The sequence below is a fragment of the Tachysurus vachellii genome, chromosome 6 (genome assembly GCF_030014155.1).
Source record: "Tachysurus vachellii isolate PV-2020 chromosome 6, HZAU_Pvac_v1, whole genome shotgun sequence".
In the NCBI taxonomy this organism is placed as follows: domain Eukaryota; kingdom Metazoa; phylum Chordata; class Actinopteri; order Siluriformes; family Bagridae; genus Tachysurus; species Tachysurus vachellii.
The window spans coordinates 20556402-20580790 of record NC_083465.1 but is presented as its reverse complement, the minus strand read 5'-3'; the positions used below and the strand labels follow the sequence as shown (position 1 = coordinate 20580790).

At 37.9% G+C, this 24389-nt stretch overlaps 2 protein-coding genes across 7 annotated transcripts; both read left to right on the top strand.

Annotated features, from left to right (window-relative positions):
* The first annotated feature begins 552 nt into the window (after positions 1-552).
* Positions 553-12927, top strand: si:dkey-191g9.5 (rap1 GTPase-GDP dissociation stimulator 1). The gene is made up of 14 exons (XM_060871437.1): positions 553-885; positions 2048-2152; positions 3863-3985; positions 5472-5597; positions 5815-5943; positions 6135-6260; positions 6493-6636; positions 6995-7126; positions 7465-7599; positions 7938-8063; positions 9644-9783; positions 9961-10087; positions 10321-10449; positions 10959-12927. Exons 1-14 carry the CDS (start codon positions 873-875, stop codon positions 11084-11086), a joined length of 1683 nt encoding a protein of 560 aa, XP_060727420.1. The 5' UTR covers positions 553-872; the 3' UTR covers positions 11087-12927.
* Positions 12928-16377: 3450 nt separating this feature from the next.
* On the top strand, positions 16378-22697 carry si:dkey-191g9.7 (GRIN2-like protein). Of its 6 annotated transcripts, XM_060872812.1 has the most exons (4): positions 16479-16514; positions 17862-17954; positions 18130-18739; positions 20160-22697. In XM_060872812.1, the coding sequence occupies exon 4, from the start codon at positions 20166-20168 to the stop codon at positions 21564-21566; it is 1401 nt and encodes a 466-aa protein (XP_060728795.1). In that variant the 5' UTR covers positions 16479-16514; positions 17862-17954; positions 18130-18739; positions 20160-20165; the 3' UTR covers positions 21567-22697. The 6 variants fall into 6 exon arrangements, with proteins under 6 accessions (XP_060728796.1, XP_060728795.1, XP_060728792.1 ...); XM_060872813.1 differs by lacking the exon at positions 17862-17954 and having other exon boundaries at positions 16378-16514; positions 18306-18739; XM_060872809.1 differs by having other exon boundaries at positions 17862-18739.
* Positions 22698-24389: the final 1692 nt, after the last annotated feature.

Below are 24389 nucleotides of genomic sequence, written 5' to 3'. Positions count from 1 at the left end.
TAAACCTCATTTCACTACTGAAATATTACTGTGTCCTTCAGTTATTTGATAGATCAAAATGAAATTGCTGATCCAAACACCCAAATATTTATAAATGAAAATCATGGAAATTGTCAGGGGTTCCTAAACTTTTGCATACGACTGTATATTACTAATGTTTCACATGATTCAGCTTTAAAATATAAACTATCTAAATGTTTACAATTCTAAGACAGATAGGAGTCACTGCTTTAGCCGCATTTTATATATATATGAGAGAGATAGATACAGTAGATAGATAGATAGATAGATAGATAGATATATGAGAGAGAGAGAGATATTCATGGTGTTTTGAAATAGAGAAACAATTGAAAGGAAATGAATCAGTGATGAGGATCACTGCTGAGAGTATAAAGGCTGTTTCTCAGAATGAGGGCTAATTGTCGACGGATGAGCTTTGGGCAGCTTTAGGATTTAGAGCGTATCATGAGGAGCACGAGAGGGTGGGAGAGCCTGTCTTCAAACGAGAGAACGAGAGTGGAGGGGGAGGGATTGTCAAAGAGTGAGAGAGAGTATGTCTGTGTGTGGAAGGGGAACGCTGCATAAAAATAGTATAAAAGCATAAAAAGCAGGAGAGATTAAAGGCAACGAGTATGCGATATGATGTACAAATGCGCATATATTCATCAATGGAACGGACCAGTGAGGCTGTCTAAAGCCAGGTGCTGACTCAAGACGTACTCGAGGCTGGAGCCTGCTGTCCTGCCTGAAGGAGGGGTGCCTCTGTCGTCACACAAACACACACACACACACACACAATCCACACGGAGCTGCGGCTAGAGGCAGATATAGAGACAGGGAGACACTGAGGAACACCCAGACTACCATAAACCATGGCCGATATGGGTAAGTACCTAAAACTCCTCAGTTTTATGCCAATCTGTCCTTATATGAGTAAGAGCTTATGTGCTTCAGGACACCAATATGATGCTTTGTGTTATGAGAAATGATAGCTGCATCCCAGAGATGCTTGTATATATCTTCTGCCTCACCTGACCATATTTAAACCTGGGCTCTGAGATGTGATGAGCTCCACAAGTGGACATGAAGTCCTGAGCACCACACCCCAGAGGGATTTGGGACTGGTGTGACTATTTAAGGTGTTTCATGGTGTCAGGAAAGCTGCCTTAGCTAATGAGAACCCTGTGGACTCCACTGAGCCACTCAGTATCTAATTCTATAAGAATCACATTTCTCAAGATTCTCATAGATTTTTTTTTGTATCTTTCGTTGTGTCTAGCCATGACAGTTGGATATATATTCATACTAAGAGCCTGTGGTTATAATTTGGCTGTAATAGCTCAGAGTAGCCCAGCACTCTGTATTTCTATTTTCACTCTTCTTACCAGGGATTATCAGGGTGATTACTCTCCTGCTTGCATACATTCTCTCTCTCCCCTCGGCTCTGTCTGTGCTGGCTTTACCTTCAGGAAAAAAAAAGCAGTGTGCAAATAAAGATTTAGCATTTAGAAATATAAACAATCATTTACTTCTATTTTATTCTGTCTCCATTTTTAGTGCTATCTGGAAATAAGGTGCACTAATTAATATTTCAGTCACAAATGAAAGGCAGAGAACTTGAAATGCATTGAAGTGCTTTGTATACAGATAAACAGAGCAATTGGTTAATTGAATCACTTCTTAAAGTTATTGCTTAAATGAACCATGGAAGTGAAAATACACACAAACCCTGCCACAGAGATACTTTTGTGTTTTGCATAACAAAACGTCTAAAATAAAAAAGGACTTGACTGGGCAGCAGCTTATGAAACACTTGACTGTAACTCGTTGCCTGTGATGAACTAAAAATAGATTCTGGATGTAAGATGTGTTTATAACAGTATTTCTATTCACACTGACTAACTGTAATCTTTGATATTTATTAATTGAAGAATAATTCTGATGTCAGGCCACAGAAATAACTTCTATTAACCCTGGGTAGACATGTTTTTGCACAGGTATAATTGAATGGTTTCCTTTATGATATTGAGTTCCTACTGTATTTCAGATGCGCTGACTGTGGCTCTGAACGCCATCAGTGTGAGCACTGAGCTCGTAGAGGAGGAACTGAAGCCTCATTTGGACACCCTATTGAATGTCTTACTGGAGAAGAGTGAGTCTATATTCATATTCCTTTCTGTCTATTCATTCAAATATCCATCCTAAAGACTGTTGTCCATTTAGCTGTTTATCCAAGAATCATCTATACCTACATGAATCTGTTTACCCATCTTAAACCTTGCTCTCCATCCATCCATCCATCCATCCATCCAAAATCTGGCTATACGTCAATTTATCTATCCATTCTCAAGGATGTTTCTTTTTATCCATAAATCCTTTCATCATCTATCCCCATTAATCCTAACCCATCCTAAACACTGTTGCCCATATATTCATCCATCATCGATCATCATCCCATCCAACCATCATTTGTCCATTCATGCATTCATCAATGGATAGAATGAATGCATAATGAATAAATTAATGGTTGGATGGGATGATGATAGATCATCATCTTTCCTTCCTTCCATCCATCCATCCATCCATCCATTTATCCAATTTATGTTTTGTTTTTCCTAAATTCCTGTTTCCATTACTTAATATATTCATCTATTAACTTTCCCTCCATGAACATATTTTAAACCTTGCTGTCCATCCATCCATCAATACATCCATTCTATACCGAGTCCACTGTTTGAGCTATATATCAATCCATTCACCGAACCACAATAACACCAATAACAATTGCCAACACTTGTGTGTGCACTAATGCTCTCATTAGCTTTTGTGTGGTTTGAGTAAATGCAATCTACTACTGTCGGTAGCAAAGGGTAGCTATATAAAAGAAACAGGTAATCCATGTGTACATAGAGATAGAGCAAGAGGAAAAAGCACTATAGAGAAAGTGAAAAAACAGAGACACAAATTAGGAGAAAAGACATGCAGATTGATTGAAATACAGAGGAAAAGCCATTTGAAATCATTGGAGAATAAATTGGAGAGGATAATCTCACCTGTAAAATCTTGCTTGCACTCTTCTCTTCTCCTTTTACTTGCCTCTTGTGAAATTAATTTGTTGTTACTGCCTGTCAGTTTCTTAGTAATTTTAGTTGGCAAATGCGTCTAAAAATGGAAGATCCAGACTCCCCTAAAAGAACACAATGCAGATGTTGCTATGGCAGCACAGCCTGATCTGACAGTGTGACCTGCCTCCTTGGCTGGATGGAGTTTTTTAGTTGGGACGCCCACTCTATTGAAAGATTCCCTTCAGTTTAAGGTTGAGGAAATTCTCCCTTTCACAGAACAGTACCCTGCTGAGAAGCTACTACCAGAGTCAGGACAGCTGTGTGGAGTAAGGGCAGATACTAGAGCAGATAAAAGAGATGGTGTAAATTTAAATTAAGGAACATTAATGATATAATAGTGTAGGGATGTTTATGTTGAGCCCCAAAGCATATTCAATTCAATTCAATTCAATTCAAGTTTATTTGTATAGCGCTTTTTACAATGGACATTGTCACAAAGCAGCTTTACAGAACATAAACATAAAACAAAAGATAAACATAAGGAGAAGTATAAAGAATTAATATAATAAAAATTCAAGATATATACAGTTCACAGTGTGTATGTATGTATGTATGTGTGTATGTGTATTTGTCCCCAATGAGCAAGTCTGAGCCATATTTTAGGCTTTTCCTATTTGCTAGTACACAATTAAAATGCATAGCCAACCAAGAATACCACGTTGAACAACTGAGGTAAACCTTATGCACACACCACATACACATGCATCAAAACACAATATATTCTGCACTCTCCCTAGAAATGGGTGCTGCAGAGCAGATAGCCTCGAGTGGAATACTGCCTACACTGGCCCAGACACTGAGACAAAAAGGCTCCCTCACAATACAAGTGACGCTGTTGGTGGCTGAAACGGCCAGAGAAGGTAACAGAAACAGTTATCAACATTCATTATTATTAATATGAATAATACATTTTCATCCTAGGCTTGTTATCCAAGAGAGCATAATCCAGATCTTGAAATATATATGATGTCCACTGATTGATCGTCCTTAACATAAAAACCACATGCGTAATATAATGTAGATACCCCTTATGCCACTAAAACAGCTCTGACCATCAAGACACGGACTCCACAAAACCTCTAAAGTATGCTGTACTGTGTGCTGTGGTATCTGGAACCAAAACATTAGCAGCAGATCCTTTAAATTCTGTAAGCTCTGATGTCGCCTACATGGATTGGACTTGTTTTGTCTAGTGCATCCCACAGATGATTAAGACTTTGGAGGCCAATTGAACACCTTCATCAAACCTTTCCTGAACAATTCTTGCAGTGTACAATTTGCAGGGCACATTATCCTGCTGAATGAGGTGCTATTAGGAAACTCTGTTACCATGAAGGATGTATTTAGTCTGCAACAATGTTTAGGTCAAAGGCCAAAGTAACATCCACATGAATGCCAGGAACCAAGAACATTGCACAGAGCATCACACTGCCTCTGCTAGCTTGCCTTCTTTGAATAGTACACTCTGGTGCCATCTCTTCTTAAAGTAAGTGACAAACACCTGGCCCCCCAGATGATGTAAAAAAAGTGACTGACAGGACAAGACAACTTTCTCACTTGTTATATGGTGCAATTCTGATGCTCATTTGCCCATCATAGGAGCTTTCTGTCTGGTGTGTGGCTACACAGCCCCATATGAAGCAAGCTGCAATGACTGTTTGTTCTGAAACCTTTCTTTTATAGCCAACATGAACCTTTTCAGTCATTTGTTCTACAGTAGCTCTTCTGTGAGTTTAGACCAGATGGACTAGCCTTCACTCTCCATGTGCATCATTGAGCCTTGGACATCCATGACCCTTTACTAGTTCACTTGTTGTAGACACAGCATAACAAGAACACTCACAGAAGACCTAGCATTTTGGAGATACTCTGAACCAGCCTTCTAGCCTTCACAATTTGGCCTTTGTCAAAGTATCTCAGATCCTTACACTTAACAATTTTTCCTCCTTCCATCATTCTTCTCAGTTTATTCTATGTAATCTTATTGCCTAATATATCCCACTCCTTGACAGTTGTCAGTGTAACAAGATAATCAATGTTATTCACGTCACCTGTTAGTAGTTTTAATGGAATAGCCACCTTTAAAGTTTCCTTGAAGGAACTACTGTTTTATTAAAATTCAAACCATTAAACATGGTCAATAAATTCAAAACATTTTGGAAGCTCATTTTCCTTCTTTTAACAGCAAAAGAGACCAAACCCTCTGTGTCACAAACATCTCGAAATCTTTGATACTTAAAGATCATTTCTTGCAAAATCTACATCAATACTGTGGCTTTAATATGTCATTCCATTTGAGCTTAGTCTTTTCTAATGTCTAATTCCAAAACATTTTTGGTATTATAGCTTCTGTAAGAGAGAGGTGTATCCAGGCAGGCCTGGTGACTGCTCTGGTGCCTTTACTGAACAGCCCGGACCAAGAGCTGCTGCTGCATGCCGGCCGTGCCATCGGACGCATCTGCTTCGACAACAGTGAGCACAGCTATTATTGAACCAACAGCCTTTTGTTAAGGATTGGACAAAGACAAGCATTCACTGCAGACAAACAAATACCCAACACATTGTACATTGCAAATCTCATTTGTTATATCCTGTCATTCTTGTACTTATTTTCACTTGTTTTATATATTGCCTCCCATTTTCTTTCTACTGATTTTGTTCTCTTTCTGTCCCTATATCCCACATTCAGCTGTGCAACAGACTCAGTTGGTGAAGAGTGGTGTTATCCCCAGACTGGTGGCCATTATGCACCAGTACCCAGAGAATGATCCACTAGTCAATGTCTGCCTTCTGGCCTTGTGTAATCTTGCTGATATGGGTAAGAAAGTCAGCAGATGCACTGCTTGTAGTTAATCAAAACGATCTTCCTCACCACTCACATATACTACCCTGTTTTTGTTTACATGATGGGCTATAAATGGATTGATATAGATGTAAGGATGTAAGGTGGATTAGCAGCAAATGATGTAGGGTAAAGCTAAAGGCTGCTGAATCTCTGCCCATGTTCAGATGCAGCGAGAGAAGCTTTGGCAGAAGTCGGGTTGGCAGATGTTCTGACCTCACAGCTGAAGCGTGCACCAGATGCTGAGCGCCGCCATCTTATCTTAGAGGTGCTGGGCTCCTTGGGAGAGAGTGGTGAGACCGACACACAGTTGACAACACACAGATGAACCTTTATTTATGGTTGCTAAAAAAAGTGCATAGAAGTTTATTTTTGGTTAAATTACAGGAGAAGAAACTTGAAAACATTAAAGATGTATATACAATAGGAGTAATGCACATAATCATCATCATCACCAACATCATCATCATCATCCAAACACTTGTAGCGTACTGCTGTAAATACATTTGTGTCTTTGTGACCCAGATGCACTGAAGCTCCAGTTTGTCGAGGGTGGCGTGCCTGAAGCTCTCTCTGAAATGATTAGAGGATTGCAGAGTGACTCTGACCCTCATGACCTGTGTAGTATAAAAATAGCGTCCAACCTCATTGTAACACTGCTACTGGGGGGTAAGTCTGACCTAAAAGTGCCGTTACCAAATTTTTAAAAAATACATAAACATTAAGCTGAACCAGTATCACATCCTCGGCCCAGAACCTAAAGTAAACATGCCTTAGATACTGCTGCATTCCATAATTTTTCCATCAAAATCCAAATACTTAAAGTTTCCATTGTGTTTGCACATTAAACGAATGACTACATCATGTTTGTAAGTAACATGCATGTAAGTAACAGTTGTTGGTTGCTAATATGATTCAGCCAAATGGAAAGCCTTCAAAGCATGATAAGAAAGCCCTGTTATAGTACAGAACTAATAATGAACCAAATATTGTAGTATCCTCAACTAAATTAAAAACTGTTTTCTAGATGAATCCATGCAGAAATGTTTTGGAGAGGGAACAGGCGTTGTGTATCAGGATGTTTTGTCCTGGCTACAGTCTTCTAACACTCAACTTCAACTGTCTGGAGCTCTGGCAGTTGCCAACTTTGCCAGGAATGGTGAGTTTCTGTGATATAAAAAGTTTGTGTGTGTCCATCATTGGACATGTTTGATTCACACTATTTCATGGTATTTTATTCATTTTACCTGTTAGCAAAGATTTTATTGCTAGCTTGGTGGCTACATAATAATAACAAGCTTCACTTAAGTTCTCTGGTAGGGTATGCTGAAAATGCTAGCTAATATTTGGGGATTAAGATATAGTGAAGCTTGCTATTGCTATACCTGCCTTAGTGTAGATCCTTCACTGTGTCACAGTTACAATGGCCAAACTGGCCTCCATTCTGTCTCTGCTCTTCCTGCCACTTGTCTCTACTAATTCTGCTTCATCTTTCAGACAGTAATTGTGTAAAGATGATGGAACTGGGCATTGTCCCGTATATCCTGGATCTGCTAGAGCATCATGTGGACGAGGGTGATGTGTCAGTGCAGCATGCAGGCCTTAGTGCTCTCAGAAATCTTGCTATACCAGGTAATTATTCTTTGATTTAAAACAAAAATCTGTGCAGCTGAACAAAATTGAACACTAAAAGAACATTGGATTTGTAATTAATGACACTTACATAGTGTTTTGCTGCATAGAAAAAGAATTTACTTAGCATTTTGTCTCTGCTGTCAATTGTCAGAATAATGAAAGTGGAAAATATTTTCCTCTAATCATACTATGCAAGCAGTTCTTCCTCTTTAAATTGTACAATAACTTTAACTAATGTTTATACTAATTAGCTGTACTCTTCTCAATTTAATCAATCTATTCTTAATCACACTGCGATCAGGCTTAAAGACACTCTCTTTTTCATGCTGTTGTAGCATCTAATAAAGTGCGCATGCTGGAGGATGGCGTGATTCAGCGGATCAGGTCTCTGCTTCGCTCCGACATGCCTCCCGTCCAGTTCAAGCTGCTGGGGACTTTGCGTATGATGGTGGATGGCCAAGGTCAGGACACCAAGTGAATACAAATTGTAGTGTACATGAAATCTAAAAAAGTTACCACATTTTTCTAATTTTTTAAACAGACATTAGGGTTAAACATGCAAAAACTGTGTATGAAGATATATTAAAGAAGCAGTTTGTATACATGCCTGTGACACTGACAAGTCTTCCTCTTCCTGCAATCCAACCCCAGCGCTTCTACTTAACTACTGCAAAATTAAACTAAAGGATAAAACTCTGAGTAATTAACCTATGGCTAACCAAATAACCCCCTTTATATAGTTCACTGTATAGTCAGTAAATACAGGAGATAAATATACATAATTTCTCAGAATTAGCTGGCAAATTTGTTAAAAAAAAGGACATATGGAGGGTGGTTAAAAATTATGCCATTCTGAGATCTGACGGGGGGCACGGTGGCTTAGTGGTTAGCACGTTCGCCTCACACCTCCAGGGTCGGGGTTTGATTCCCGCCTCCACCTTGTGTGTGTGGAGTTTGCATGTTCTCCCCGTGCCTCGGGGGTTTCCTCCGGGTAATCCGGTTTCCTCCCCCAGTCCAAAGACATGCATGGTAGGTTGATTGGCATCTCTGGAAAATTATCTGTAGTGTGTGAGTGCGTGAGTGAACGAGAGTGTGTGTGTGTGTGTGTGCGCCCTGTGATGGGTTGGCATTCCGTCCAGGGTGTATCCTGCCTTGATGCCCGATGACGCCTGAGATAGGCACAGGCTCCCCGTGACCCGAGGCAGTTCGGATAAGCGGTAGAAGATGAATGAATGAATGAATGAATGAGATCTGACTTCTGAGGTAAATAAAATGCACCATGTGATCTTGATGCATGTTGAGCAGCTCTTTAAAAGAGGAACTGGGCTATGGGCTAGAAAAATATAAACAGAGGCCTTGGAAAAACTATAAAACATGTTTTATATTGTAAATCCAATTTTTTCTAAACACTGTATCTTTACAGTACAGTATCTTTTATTGTATCTTTTAAAAAACTTCAAAATTATAAACCACATGTTTAAAATAAAAAGGTAAAATTGTTAATTAAAGTATAAAGAATTTATTTAACAAAAGTTAATAAAAGCAGCCAGAAACAAACGGACCTTATTTTGTTTCTACTTTTGTATTTTCTTTAATCAAATTTCCTTTTTTTAATTCAAAATTTTCTGTGTTGTGAAGACTTACAATGTCAGTAGATGTAAGTTGTTGATATTTTAAGCCACACAAATATTTTTTTTGCTTTTCTTGCATAATAACGCAAATACAAAAGCACATTTAAGCTAGTAAATGATTCCTCCTTATCCTAGAGACACAACGTGTGTTAAAATTGTTATTCTAGAGACTATAATTATGTTGTTTTCAAAGTATATTATTACCTTCAGAGGCTCGTAACAGCCTTCAGAAGCACAATAACGGATAACAGAATGCATTCTGTCTGTGTCTCCCAAATAACTAGCTACATTCAAGAAACTATTGCACTTTGCAAAGGTGAGGGTAGAAAACCTCACAAAAGTACATCACTCACTCATATGTACTGTCTTGTGTGTGTGTGTGTGTGTGTGTGTGTGTGTGTGTGTATTAGATGAGGCAGCTACAGTTTTGGGCAAGGATGAGATTTTATTGGCACGGGTTATGGAGTGGTGTGAAGCAAAATACCATGCTGGTGTAAGAGGAGAAGCCAATCGGCTTTTAGCAGCACTTATAAGACACAGTCGCTCACCAGTGAGTTACTCACACACACACACACACACACACACAAGAAATCACAGAATCAAGCAATTGTTCTGTAAGTTATTTATTTATATAACAAATTAGTAGCTGCACCTTAAATATGACTAGGCTGACACCCATTATAATGTAATGTACAGTACTGATTCAGTCTTCCTCTTGTCCTGACAGGAAGTCATCCATGCTGTTATCAAGGCAGATGGGGTCCAATACCTCATCTCTATGGCAACCAGTGAACACGTCATTATGCAGAATGAGGCTTTGGTTGCTCTAGCCATCGCCTCTGCAATAGATATTGGTACTGTACAACTGTTTTTAACCTTTTAACATAGTAATGCCAAATTTACTGGCTTGTAACAATAGAAATTGACTGTAAATAAGGACGACTGTCCATTTTATATGTTGATTATATTGATTTCTTTGTTCTGTTTGTTTGACTGTTAGTTGCACAAGTTGTATGATAATAGATTCTCATAACCCATACTTGTTCTCTGTGTGTGTGTGTGTGTGTGTGTGTGTGTGTTTACCCAGAGGTGGTGGAAGAGCCGTTCAGTCATGCTGATCTGCTATCCACCCTGAAGAAAATGCTAGATGACCCTGTAGGTGCAGTGGAAGTCAAATTTAGCACATTGGGGCTAATTTGCAGTCTGGCCAACTCCAGTGAGTAACACAAAAGCCCTCTTGCTATAAATAACAAGTACAAAATTCTGCATCAAATCAGGCTGTGGGGGATTTTTGAGATTGAAAGGTTCTGGAAGTGAGCTGTTCACTCAGAGCTACTTAGCTCACTTAACACTGTCAGATGAAATGATGTTTATATGTTGATGCTTTCATTAGATACTGAATAGGCAATTAGTTATTTGACATTTGTGTGCTTTTTGTTGTTGGTTTTTATTAATTAAATGTATTTTTCATTTAGTACTAGGAGTATGCAATATACATGGAAAACATATCTTTTTATAAAAAATTATACATACTATATAAATCATTTACTGGCTGCACAGAACTTCAGATTAAAGTCATCAACTCTAAGGTTTAATGTCTCAAATCTCAGCTCTCATTTGCATCACATTTAGCCTGAGGATGCTCTCTTTCTCTCTCTCTCTCTCTCTCTCTCTCTCTCTCTCTCTCTCTCTCTCTCTCTCTCTCTCTCTTTCTCTCTCTTTCAGGCACACTGAAGGAGCAGATGGACGCTCTGAACCTGAAAGACAGCTTGTCCAAGCTCCGCAGTCATCCCAGCACCAAGCTGGCCTCACAGGCAGTCACAGTGATGGAAGTACTCTCTGAGACTAGCTAGACCACCTGTCCAAACTCTCTGATTGATGGGACTGCTGACTAGAAGCACACTGTGTATCCACTTCATACACTTCTCATCAACCCAGTCCCCAGACTGAAGCGATCTGAAACAATCTGTCCGTGAGCTCTGTAGGAAGTGAGGTAATGGCATTCTGGCAAAGGAGCTTAACTGGCTCATAAATAAAGTATCATTATATGGTACATTTCCTATTAGCCCACCTGTGATAACCTTGAGGATATACAGTACAGTTAAAAGCCAACATATCAATATGCTTTCCGTCTCCTGCACACGAGCACAATTCTTTCTAAAATCCATTTCTTTATCTGAACACTCTGAAGAGGTTATTATAATTTATATATAATAATAATAAATAACAGATTCGGGGAGGCACGGTGGCTTAGTGGTTAGCACGTTCGCCTCACACCTCTAGGGTTGGGGGTTCGATTCCCGCATTCGCTTTGTGTGTGTGGAGTTTGCATGTTCTCCCCGTGCCTCGGGGGTTTCCTCCGGGTACTCCGGTTTTCTCCCCCGGTCCAAAGACATGTATGGTAGGTTGATTGGCATCTCTGGAAAATTGTCCATAGTGTGTAATTGTGTGAGTGAATGAGAGTGTGTGTGCCCTGCGATGGGTTGGCACTCCGTCCAGGGTGTATCCTGCCTTGATGCCCGATGACGCCTGAGAGGCACAGGCTCCCCGTGACCCGAGGTAGTTCAGATAAGCGGTAGAAGATGAATGAATGAATGAATGAATGAATGAATAACAGATTCTATATACAGATTATAATTACATATAGACTGAGTTTTCTGCTCAGATATATGCGCCTTGGATTTAGTACTGGCTCATTTTCTCTGACTGGTAATGAATCTAGCCTAGGAATTGGAATATGTTGCTTTTTGTTTGAGTAGGTGTGAAGTTTGTGTAAATATGACTCTCTGTCCTCCACTACATTACCCATACTCTTTGTTAAGAGGATCACTGTTCTTGCCTGAGAAAATGATTTCCATTTGCAATAATTATCTAGTCATTATATTAGAATTATAACATAGCTGGTTGTACTAATATTTAATAGTTTTTTTTAATGCAAATATTTTGATCATGTTGATCATTCTATTAGCTACCCATGAATACAAGGAAGGTCTGAGTCCGTATTAGCAATACCAAGAAATGTAACAAGAGTTGTGTTTAAGATACTCTAATCTATTATATGAATAGCAATTGTGCAATCATTGATGTGTTTTTAAGTGTGACTGTGCTGTGGGTTAATACAAAATCTCTACACTATATATGTTGAACTGTGTCACTAATCTATTCTTGATTCTTTACAAGAAAAATCACAGCTGAAAAGAAGTAAATTTACAATAGGCAGATGATGAGTGGAGAAGGACTATCTGATAAAATCAGTTGATGGTGATGAATCTTAGGGACTTTGATTAGGAAAGCTATTGGGTGACACAACTGCCCCACTGCATCACCCATCCTCTCAACAGCAATTCATTACAGGCAATTTATCAAATACGTCACCTCTATATTAGACTAGACCACTAGACTAAATTGCACAATCTCTGTCTGTCCTTGATACTGCCACTGTAGCATGTTGAGTAGATTTATAAATGGACTGTTTGTAGTGTTATACTAGAAACAGTGTAATGCAGAAAGCGGTAAAAAAGGTTTTTTTTTTCAGGTTTAGGCAGTGGTTACATTCACCAGGAATATTATGAAGGGTGCTGTAGCAAGCAATGCCGTCACACCCTGACTCCAGAGTTTCTGGATTGATCTTGAGCTCAGCTCATCTTCTTGTGTCTGATTGCGTCTTGTTTTCTCCAGTTTCTTCACACCTTATAGAAATTAAGCCTATGTCATGGACTTTACACCCACTGACCAAAATAAAGCAGTTACTATTATGAATGAATTAAATGCATTAATGTGTTGATTTTCCATGACTTTTAACCTGGAGATGGTGGAACTCTTTGTGGGTGGTGGAATAAATAAGCTAAGTTGGGAGTGTTTATTGACTTTTACCTATTTAATTTCATAGGTAGTGCAGGTAGAATGTTGGTGCGATGGTCATGTATATACAAAAATGTATGAGAGTGTGTGGTGTCTTGGGATGCAATGTAAACTGCTTTGTGTTCCTGTTTTTGCATCTTAAGACTCCAGATCATTCGTCAAACAAAAAACAGTTACAGAAATAAGGGAATTATATATGGTTATTGTAGCCTGTTGCACTTCTTTTTGTATCCAAATAAAAATAGGGTTGCAATTTTCCAGGTCTTTCTTTTAGGTCTAACAAATGTCAATTCTTATCACTAAGACATATACAGCACTTCACTAGCCACAAGATGGAGACAACAGCAACCCTGAATGTCTAAATTTTTAAGGCCCCAAAGTGTCAGAGCTTTTTTGGTGGCACAATTGGGACCTTTTTTAAATAGTGTACAAAGCATGGAGAAAATGTTTATTGAGGGTTGCTGTTATCTCCATCTAGTGGCTAGTGAAGTGCTGTATATGTCTTAGTCCTAAGAACTGACATGGTTCCATGGTGACATGTGCCACCAGATACCTTAAGTCCTGTAATTTGCGAAGTGGAGCCTCATGAATTGGACATGTTTGTCTAGTACATCCCACAGATGCATGATTGGATTAAGAGCTTGGGAATTTTAAAACTGTAAATTGCAAATTGAAAACTCTGTCACATTCCTCAAACCATTCCTGAACAATTTCCAGGGCACATTTTCCTGCTGAAGCCGGACACTGCCATTAGGGAATACCATTGCCATGAAAGGGTGTACTTGGCCTGCAAAAATGTTTAGATAGGTGGTACATATCAATTTAACATACATATGACATATTGACATGTATGCCCTTTGTATGCACTTTCTGTGGGGGACAGGGGTCAGCATGGGCACTATGACTGGTCTGTGACTACACAGACCTATGTTCTGTTATGCACTGTGTATCTGACACCTTTCTATTATAGTCATTTTTCAGTACTTTGAGCTACAGCAGTTCATTTGTGGGATTGCGGGGATGTTGTAGACTAGTGTTTAAGGTGTTGGACTACAAATCAGAAGGTTGTGAGTTTGAATCCCAAGTCCACCAGGTTGCCAATGCAGGGCCACTCAACACGGCCCTTAATGCTCAGTTGTATAAAAATGAGCTAAAATATAAGTCATTCTGGACAACTGCTGCAAATGGATTGGACCAGATTGGTTAGTCTTCAATCTCCATGTGCATCAGTTAGCTTTCTTGGACCTCTTTCGGTAGGTGCTAACCACACTAACCACTGCATGCCGGGGACACCCCTCAAGACCTGCTGTTTTGGAGATGCTTTGACCCAGTCATCTAGGCATCACAATTTGACCCTTGTCCATTTTTCCAGCTTCCAATCCACCAACTTCAAGAACTTTCTGTTCACCTTTTGCCTAATATATCCTTGTGTACTGGTGAAATGTACAAAAAAAATCTACCCTGGAATGTTCCATCCCATAAGAAATAAACAGTTGTTTGTGCTATTTTTCTGATAGTGTACACTGAAATTAATGTAAAGATTTATTTATATTTTATATTCTTGGAAGGTATTTACATCTATTGGAAAGTACTTACATCTATAATGGTTGATGAACACATTTTTCTCCTTACATAATTGCGGCACTACTGTGGATGAGTAACTGAACAGATGGCTCTTCAATTCATTTTTGACCAGCTGTCTGTTGTTGCATCTTTACGCCATGTGAAAGCCAACAGCTGAGCTAAAAATATGCAATTTTCAAGCTGTAACATAGTCACTATGTAGTGTAGAGACAAATGATGTTCCACAGCAGGTTCAGGATGCTTATATGCTCAAGTTTGTTGAGACACGTCTATAATTATTTGAAAAACTGAAGCCTATTACCACAAAGGATAAAAAATGCTATCTAAACTCTATTGGGCAACAGTTCAGCTATTGAAGGCAGGAACGAAGGCTTAAATCAACTCTAGGAAAAAAACAAGACATTTTGCACTTTCCAAAGGTCCTAATTGAATTATTTCAAATCAGTTTTATTTTAAGCACTTTTAATAATGGAGAGTGTCATAATGCAGCTTTAGAGAAATTTACAGCATTTCAGCAGTCATTGGTTGACAAAGAGTCTCAACCACGTCCAAATTTGTTTACAAATATTGTTTGACATAAAAGAGGAGGCTTACATGAATAATTCTTTTTCATGTGCAATCATGTTATTCACACAATATCATGTGTTTATATCAATTCATGTGCTGTAATGAACCCTCACTTAACTATTAATATGTGATCATTTTTATGTGATTTATAAGTGGATCTTTTATGTCCTTTCCCAAATGACTAAAAAAACTAAAAAAAATACATTTTCTTCCAGTGACTGATGATTTTGATAACCTTGTGCATTTGTGTGCATTCATGAGTATGGGGCATGGCTCTGTTGAGGGTGGGCTGAATGTAGCATATGGACACACTCTGTGGGAATATGAGAAATTGGGCCACAGGCCCAGAGTTCAGTTTCCTGTGCTTTTATTATCCACAAACCTGTACAGCACAGAATTATTACAAGTGCAGGTTCACTAACGTGTTATACTATAACTTGATAAATCAATGATCCATATTTTGGCTGCATATAGTCATGTAATGGAGAAGAAGGCAACATACAAGTGTACATTTATTTATTAATTAAAGTAAGCGTAAGGATGAACTGTGATACAAAGCAAAACCATACAACCTATGGGTGATAGTATGACACACAACAACACAAGAACAAAAGCTTGACATCAACTTCTTTGTTGATAACATGGCACATGTGGTTCCATAAGCTCGGGATTTTGATCAGTCATCATTTTACCATGTCTAAATTCTATCAAATGTACTAAAACAAAATAATGGAAATAATAAAAAAAAAAGAAATAACATTTTATTTACTGAAAACCTTTTATGTATTGTTTAATATACTTTTTAATTTATTGTACTCATTGTAAATTTAAAAATAACAACAACAACAAACAGAGCTAAACAATACAGGTGATAAATTATCACTTTTGAATCGATTTGCCATATAAAATATCCTTTTGTTTATACAGTAACCTCCTGTTATCAGGAAGGCCTTATTAATCCTTTGTAACAAATAGCGGATTACAGATGGAACAAATATGCAAAAACTGTCTCTACCAGGTGTTAGTAAGAAAACCCACCTGTACAGGTAGGATTGTGAACACACTCACATGGCTGCGTGGGTGTGGCTGCATTATGTCATGTGAAAAGGCCCTGAGAAAAAGCCTTGCTGGAGGTGAAAGAGAGAGAGGAACATTACCCTTTGGAACAGATGAAACTCACCTGTGTGAAGGAGTGCCATTTAGACTGAAAGGTGCAGTGCTATTGAAATAGCTGTACTGTAGGAATACTGGAAACCTCTTTCAACAAGGGTAAGAAGATATTTTTAGTCAATATTTAATATAAAAACTCTGATTCATTGCTCTACCTACACACTTACAGCATGGCAGTAGATAAGAAAAATGGCGCAGGGACTTTGTGCTTGTGTCAGTCAGCTACATACTTGATCTATCTGGAGTAAACTATGTCACTGATAGTGTGAACTAGATATTTCACAAGCCAGAGTATTTATTTGCCATCAGTGTCATCATGGCCAGAATAAGGCATTTAAGGTGTTACTTTTTCATATTCAGTATAATAAAAAAGAGAAAGTACTGTATAATATGCTTTCTGGATTTCATTATATGTTTTTGCCACTTTAAATGTCTCAGATCGGAACATTTACGACTTATAGAACATAAGAAACCTATATATATATATAGAATTGTTCGTTTGTATATCACAGTCTTCACATTTACCTTTACTTCAGCACTGCTATTATCAGTAAAGCGAGCAGATCATAAATTGTTTTATTAGACAAAATGTGATGCAATAATTTAGTTATTATGTAATAGTATGAAGAATGTTCTCTGTTTTGGTCTGTATACTGTACATTTTAAACCTACTAATAATACAGGCAGAAATTTTTAGAAAGGATTGTTAGCTCAAACACTGATGTTTGAAAAAAAAAAAGAGAGAGTGATGGGAATGCAGTCCTTTTCAAATATATAAACTTACTGATATAACAACAACCTGCAGGCACATTTACATTAGTTCTAAATAAGTCACTGTTTAGTTTTCTCACTTTAAATAACTTGTGTGGTTATTTTGATCCTAAGATGTATGAGTTACTGGCTCTGGAGAGTCAGAATAAAAAAAGTCAGTACTTTCCTGACCTCAAGAGTCCATTGTTATAAGTTCTGTTCTTTTAATTCAAACTCAATTTTGTAGATATTTGCATCCCTGCAACTATCCAATTGTTCTTTTTCAGGGTTAGCTCTCTGTCCAGCTCTGTTGAACACTCACAGGCTCAGCATTTACTGCATTTATCACAAGGTTAAAATAATCTATAATTTCCATGTAAAGCTATTAGCTGCAAATCCATACAGAAAGATTATGTGGGTATTGGTTATGCCACAAGGACAGGAGGTGGCTGAAATTGTTTCGTGATCTCTCAAACAGATACTATTTCAGTGTTCAGAACCTCACCAACAAAGAGGTGTACTTCTTCTTTATCCTCTTCTCTATAAAATCATAAAATTATGTTTATAAATGTTTGCCTTTATATTTCAAACACATTTACCTTCTCTTTTGTGTTTCTTGCTCAGGACTCCCCTGTTAAAAATGTGTTAACATTTCTGTGATTACATGTGAGAGTGGATACTGATGTATTTTTTCAGGTGTGTCTTGCAGAGAAGCAAAAAAGAGCCAAAACAGGAATCAGCAATCCCATTGAGCAACGATGTTGCTATGGCAACAGCGAGAGAGTGATGGTGAGAGCTGAGTGAGCTGCTAGATGTTGTGAGAGGCAATAGTATTATGTGAATAGGTGTAAGAGGAAGAATCCTGCAGCGTCTTTCGGGAGGAAGGAGAACCAATATCACAGAGAATGCAAAATAAAACTGTTTAAACTGTGCACAAATTTGAAAATCTCTCACTTTTTTACAGGTCGATAAAGGCACAGCGAGGTTGACTGTCTGACTACCATTCTGTGCTTATATCACTGTATGCCCTCTTTATCTCCATGTCCAACCCCCTCACCCCCTTCACTACATACAATAACCACTCCCTCCCTTTCTCATTCTCTATCTCTTTGTCTTTCTTGCTCTCCCTCACACACATAGACACACACCGTCTTTAACTCTATGTAGGCTGGGGATTTAAAGATCTGCAACTGAGGCAGGCTTGTAATCAGATGAAACACAAGATTATCCCACGGATTCCTTTATCTTACCCACTGCTGGAGAAACATTAAAGAAGGTGGAGGAGGAGGAGGAGGAGGAGCAGGAGGAGACTCTGGGTCACGAGGGGTAGGGTCTGACAGAGTGACTGAGTGAAAAAGGGAGGAGGGGTTCACCTGTGGATGTGTATGGGGAAAAGAGACACTATTGCCGAATCCTGTTTCCTTTCAAGGTCCCACACAGACACTGAGATGACTGCGTGCCGACATTAGAGAAAGGAAGAAAAGACAGAGGCAGAGAGGGCTGGGAAGGACTACTGGTACTAAAGGAAATATCAAGAAAAGAATACAAATTCTGCCTTCAACTCTCCTCACAGGGTAAGGATTATTTATCCTAAGTGTTCTGTGCAATAAAACTCTGCAAATGGATCATTGGAAAACTAACTGTCTGATACCTCTGTAAGTGGTTTTTGCGTGTTTGTGTTTGCATATGGGACCCTGCATTGTCAGATATTTTTACATCTTGTGGACGAATAATGTACGAGTAGGTTCTGAATGAGTATATTCTCCAGACTTTACCATCCCCCTTAATAGCTAAATAATAAAATTCCTATCAGCAGATATTTTTTGTGTCGTGTGTGCAAATGAGGCTTTGCGCCATCATTTCAAACCGTTGAAGCAATCAAACTGGCAGGTCTGTGAAAATCAACTAAATTAGCTTATTGACCTCAAAAACACTTAACCCCTAAAGTCAGTTGATTTTCATTGAGTATCTCTTCCACTTGGGGCCACACAGGCAGTTAATCACAGAGAGCATGAGAGTGAATGGAACCGGATTCTTATGTGTTGGATGGTGTGTGTTGTACGTTAGCTATCTCATGATGTAAAAAGAATGAATTTAAAAAATAAGGAACCCCCTTTTAATAAATAATGAGCCCCCTTTGTATTAGATTGTATTAGATTGTATCTAATCTTCTATTAGGTAAATGAAACCCTTCATTTTTAATTTAATATGCATTACAAGCTTAGTGTCTTTGCTTAGACATTTCTCTACATATATAAATATGTGTAATCCTTTTCCATTTTAGTGGTATTATTATTATTATTATTATTATTATTATTATTATTATTATTATTATGTAATGTAATTATATATAATGTAAATATATAATGACTATTGTATGGTTTAGTGATTACATTTTCCTGTATTATATTTTACAATTTAAAGGTCTAATGATGTGTCCATCAAGGGAAGACCCTTAAAGATATTGTGTAGAAACCTGCAATAGTTTTCCTATTAGAAAAAGTTGTTAGGCATCTAACGAACCCTTAAAATTGTATTTCTGTCTTACATATTCTCCCTGGGAGTACAATGGACTTTGTATTGCTTTCTGTAGAACATAATTACAATTCAGAATTTCTTTTTATTTCTTATGGAGGTTAATTTGGATGTAATCTTACTTCTCTGATCTTTACACGCATCCTGAAGTGTAAAAGTGTAACCCTATAAGTAAACTCTATCCAAAACACGTATAAAATAAACAAGTTTTAACAATGATCAGTTTAATGAATTGATTGAATTGTAAATAGAAAGCATATAAAACAGCTACTTTCATTTTGACCTGAACTATATACTGGCTATAGTATCATTTATAAATTTGGTATGTCTCATTTGGATTTATATTTCATTTTTCCTATTAAATGAGTTTCTCACTAAATGCACTAAGGATGTATGTAGTGTTGCTGGTGTTGTGAGCTTTGCATGAGTAACAGATACTATTATTCTGTCTTATTTCAGTTTTCCATGGCAGAGATTGGGTGCCCTGTGTCTGAACCGTTTCCACCCAGGAGCACTATCCCATCCAACCCTACTGTCACTAATGAGATTATTAATCCATGTTCTACTGAACTGCAGGACCTCCAGCCTGAGGAGCTCCAGAAGAGTTCTAGTGAAGTACCATGCTCAAAAACTATTCTGGAAGACAGAGTTTATATAAAAGAAAAAGACAAATGTCTTCACAATGCACCACGTCCCCACAGTATTGCAGAGGTTCACATAACCAATGAAGCAGGTGTACAGATAGCATCTGGTGTGAACCCTCAGATTGAACAGGCGTCATTGGTGCGCCAAGAAAATGCCTCCTCTCTACACAGACACCTAACAGACGAGAACCTGTCCCTAACCAACCGGAGGAGTCATTCACATAACTTTCAAATACAGCAAAATGACCAAATTCATCCTCTTCACAGTGAAACAATTGAACCTACTTCTTTGAATAGGAACCGAGAAGCATTGCTTCTGTCCTTAGCTTGTAAGGAGGCCATGCATACACAGCAAAGCAGTAGCGTAACCACTTTCAGCAGAGCAGCAAACAGCCCAATCCAGGCAAGCTCTGTTCAGATTTGCACTTCTGGTTGTGCTCAGACATCAGGAGAGTTTAACAGAGATATTAAACCTACTAGGTTGGAAGCAACTGCTTGCTGCAGCCCATACCATCATGTAGATGTTGAGGACACGTTCGCTGCCTACTGTCACCCCCAGCCCATACCTGCTCCTGCCCAAGTTGTACCAAGACTAATAAACATGGATGTAGACTGCAAGGTGCAGAAAGCAGGACCAACTTTGTTATCTCTTCCCCCACTTGTTTCCTCCGTCAGTGAGACAAGACTGGATTCTAAAAGGCTGGTCCACTGTTGCAGCCTGGACTGTAAGTGGTCTGGTCCTTTGTGCCAAGCTGGGGGTCAGGTGCAATTGTTGAAAGAGGTAAGAAAAATGAGAGATGCAGGGACTATGACCTCCTGCAGAGAGTTAAAGGACATAGGGGTGCAAGTGGGTCAGAACTCAGAAAAGTCACCTCAACATGTTTTCCCAAAAGTGTGTCTGGTGGACAAGGAGGAGATTGGAACTGACAAGCTTACAGGGGATCAAAAAGATCCAGTAAAGGATGTGAAGTGGGACTCAGAAGGCATGACATGGGAGGTCTACGGTGCCTCGGTGGACCCTGAGGAACTGGGTTTAGCTATTCAAAAGCACTTGGAGCTGCAGATCAAGGAGGCAGCAGGAGGAGCAACAAGGAACTCACAGAAGAACACAACCACCTCTAAGCTGGAAATTGAGCAAAGGAAACCCAAGAGGAAGGGGGGAGTAATGGCAGTTCTTCGTCCTTCAGTATGTTGTAGCCGCACCTCTACTGCAGTGGACTAACAACCAAACCTGGGTTTTGTATTTTCAAGCATCATAGATTTCTCAGAACTATACACAGTGTGTAATATTAGAAGTAGTACACTGGATGAGAAAGAACATGTGCCTAAGTCTTCCTTTCATTTTCAGAACCTCATGCATTACTTTGGAAAACTTTATTGACCTTAAGGGCTATTTGTTTTGGGTGTACTTGTAGCCATTTGTCTATCTATCATTGTAGCACTTTATTTCTTACTGCAGTAAAATAAAATGTCCCATCATTCTTAAGCAGCAGTATAATAACTTTACTAGGCTAAGACTGCAATGGATAAGACAGAAAGCACAAACCCAACTGTGAGCCTGTGACCATCTGACACCTACTGACTCTTGACTAAAGTTAAATATCCCAGCTAATAATGCAAGTAAGTTCGCAGGCTATGGTCATAGTACCAGAACTGGCAGAGGCTGACAAGAGTGACCTTGTTAATTGTTAACTGGTAGTTAGCATTACCAATTTCTACAATCCTGTCAAACAAATGGGTCTTCCCAAAGAACAAGGCCCCTTAATCCTTAAAAGTCCCAGGGGTACCAAAGAAACTAATACTGAGTTTTGACCCTGTGCTTCGTTGGAGAAGTATGCTAAGAGAAAAGTCCTATGTAGCAATACAATGTCCAATAAAGAATCACTGCTATTCTGGAGAATTCTATAGTGTTCTAAGAAATGTCTGAAACAAGACATAATTCTTTTGATAGTCAAGAAGTAATAAAGAACAGCAGATAAAGACTTGAAATAATGAAGGTTCAAGAGAACCCAGATTTTCACAGCAAGAGCTCCATTAGGGGACCTAAAAACATATCTTAAAGTAAACTAGATGCAAGGTCTGGGGAAGCCCTAAGTGGGTTTAAGATTCCTTTAATTTTCTTTGATTAATTGAGATACTAAGAATATTATAGTGGACATCAGTCTATATTCACATTGATTTAGAAAAATGCTGAAAAGATCAGAGCAGTTTTACTTTTGTACTCGTATTTTTGCTCATTACAACTGCATCCTTTCTAGTGACCTCAGGTTGATTGCCTTTGTCATATATTTTATATACATAATATGTGTATATATATATATATATATATATATATATATATATATATATATATATATATATATATATATATATATATATATATAAAACCTAAAATATTCCATGTATTCATAGGCATGTCATACAATAAACCACACTCTCTTCCATGTATCCAAAAATATGAGCAAATACTAATATTCACAAGAATCTAAAGTGTGGATTGTGAGACTTGTGTAAAAAGAAAAAAAATCGTAAGTTTTTTTTTCTAAAGTATATAAGGATTTCTGAGCTATCTTTAAAAAAATTAGATCAGCAAATGTATTGTGTGTAGCACACTGTGATGAGACACCGCATAAGAGCTCAATTGTTCCACCATTTAATGGTCTAAATGTCTCTCTGTCTTTCATTTTGTCTGTGATTACAATGGTATGATGATAGTGAAGAGTAGTATGAAGAGTAGTACTCCGATTGACCATGTTATTACTACAACTACTGTTAAACTAAACAGAACATTCAGTCGATGTTGTTTGGGGAAAAAGTCCTTTAACAAAAAAATTGTGTTTATATTTTGGATGTATTTATATTATATACCTATATTAAACACCTATCAGCCGTATAATATGGATGAAAATGAAAATAAAATTGAAAAACTGAAAGACTAACACAACTGACATTAAAATGAACTAATGAGCCTAATGTAAATTAAATTCTAATAATGTAAGTAAATTCTAGTGCAATTATTTTAATAGTGACAAGAATGGGGAGAAAGAATCTTGATCTATTTCACACAATACATATTAATTTAACACATATTGCAAATGAATTCAGCAACAATAACATTTTCAGTGTGAGAGTAGGACATGTTTTGCAAATTTGCAAAGTGTTTCTATTATTTATTCCTACAGCATAACTAATAATGAGCTCTGATCCATAGTGTCACACCATAATCTTGATAGGGTTGTCCTAAATGTTTCATTCCTAGCATTAAAATGTCTATCACATCACTTTTTTGGGATGCACGAATATAGTTTGGACATTTTTTTTATCAGTGTAATGGTGATAAGTAATATGTTTAGGACAAATAAAGATTCTTTATTCACTTGGAAGCTATAACAGAGAATGATTTTAAATGATATTAAATAACAGTCAAGCAGACAGACTACACTGTTTTTCATTGTATTAAAGACTAATGAGTTGATTCAGCCAATCAGGTGGCGGCAGCAGAAAAAAAACGACTTGCAGATACAAGTCTTTCGCTGTGGATAAGGTTCACATCAAACATCAAATTGGGGGAAAATTTCAAATCTGTTATTTTAACCAAGGCAGAGTTAGTGGTACACACAAAACAAAAATCAATGAATGAGTGACATTTCTGTGGTGGAGATACCTTGTTGATAAGAGATGAAAATCAGAGGAAAATCTTTACATCTGGAAGGAAATATATTTATCTTTTATAATTGCACTATCCAGTGTTTAACAGATGTCTTTCTATTGAGTCTGGCTCCTCTCAAGGATTCCTCTTATATCCTCTCAGGGAGTTTTTCATTTCCACAACTTCTTCTGGCTTGCTCATTAGGTATAATTTTTAATTAAAAGTTTAGATCCTGAATTGATCTATTTCTGCAAAGCTGATTTGAGACAAGATCTATTGTTAAAAGCACTATACAAATAAAATAAATACATTGAATAGTAACTCACAATAATCTTTTAAATCCAAAAGGAAAATGCAAAAAAAAAAAAAGTATGAACAAAACAGGTGGGTGGATGT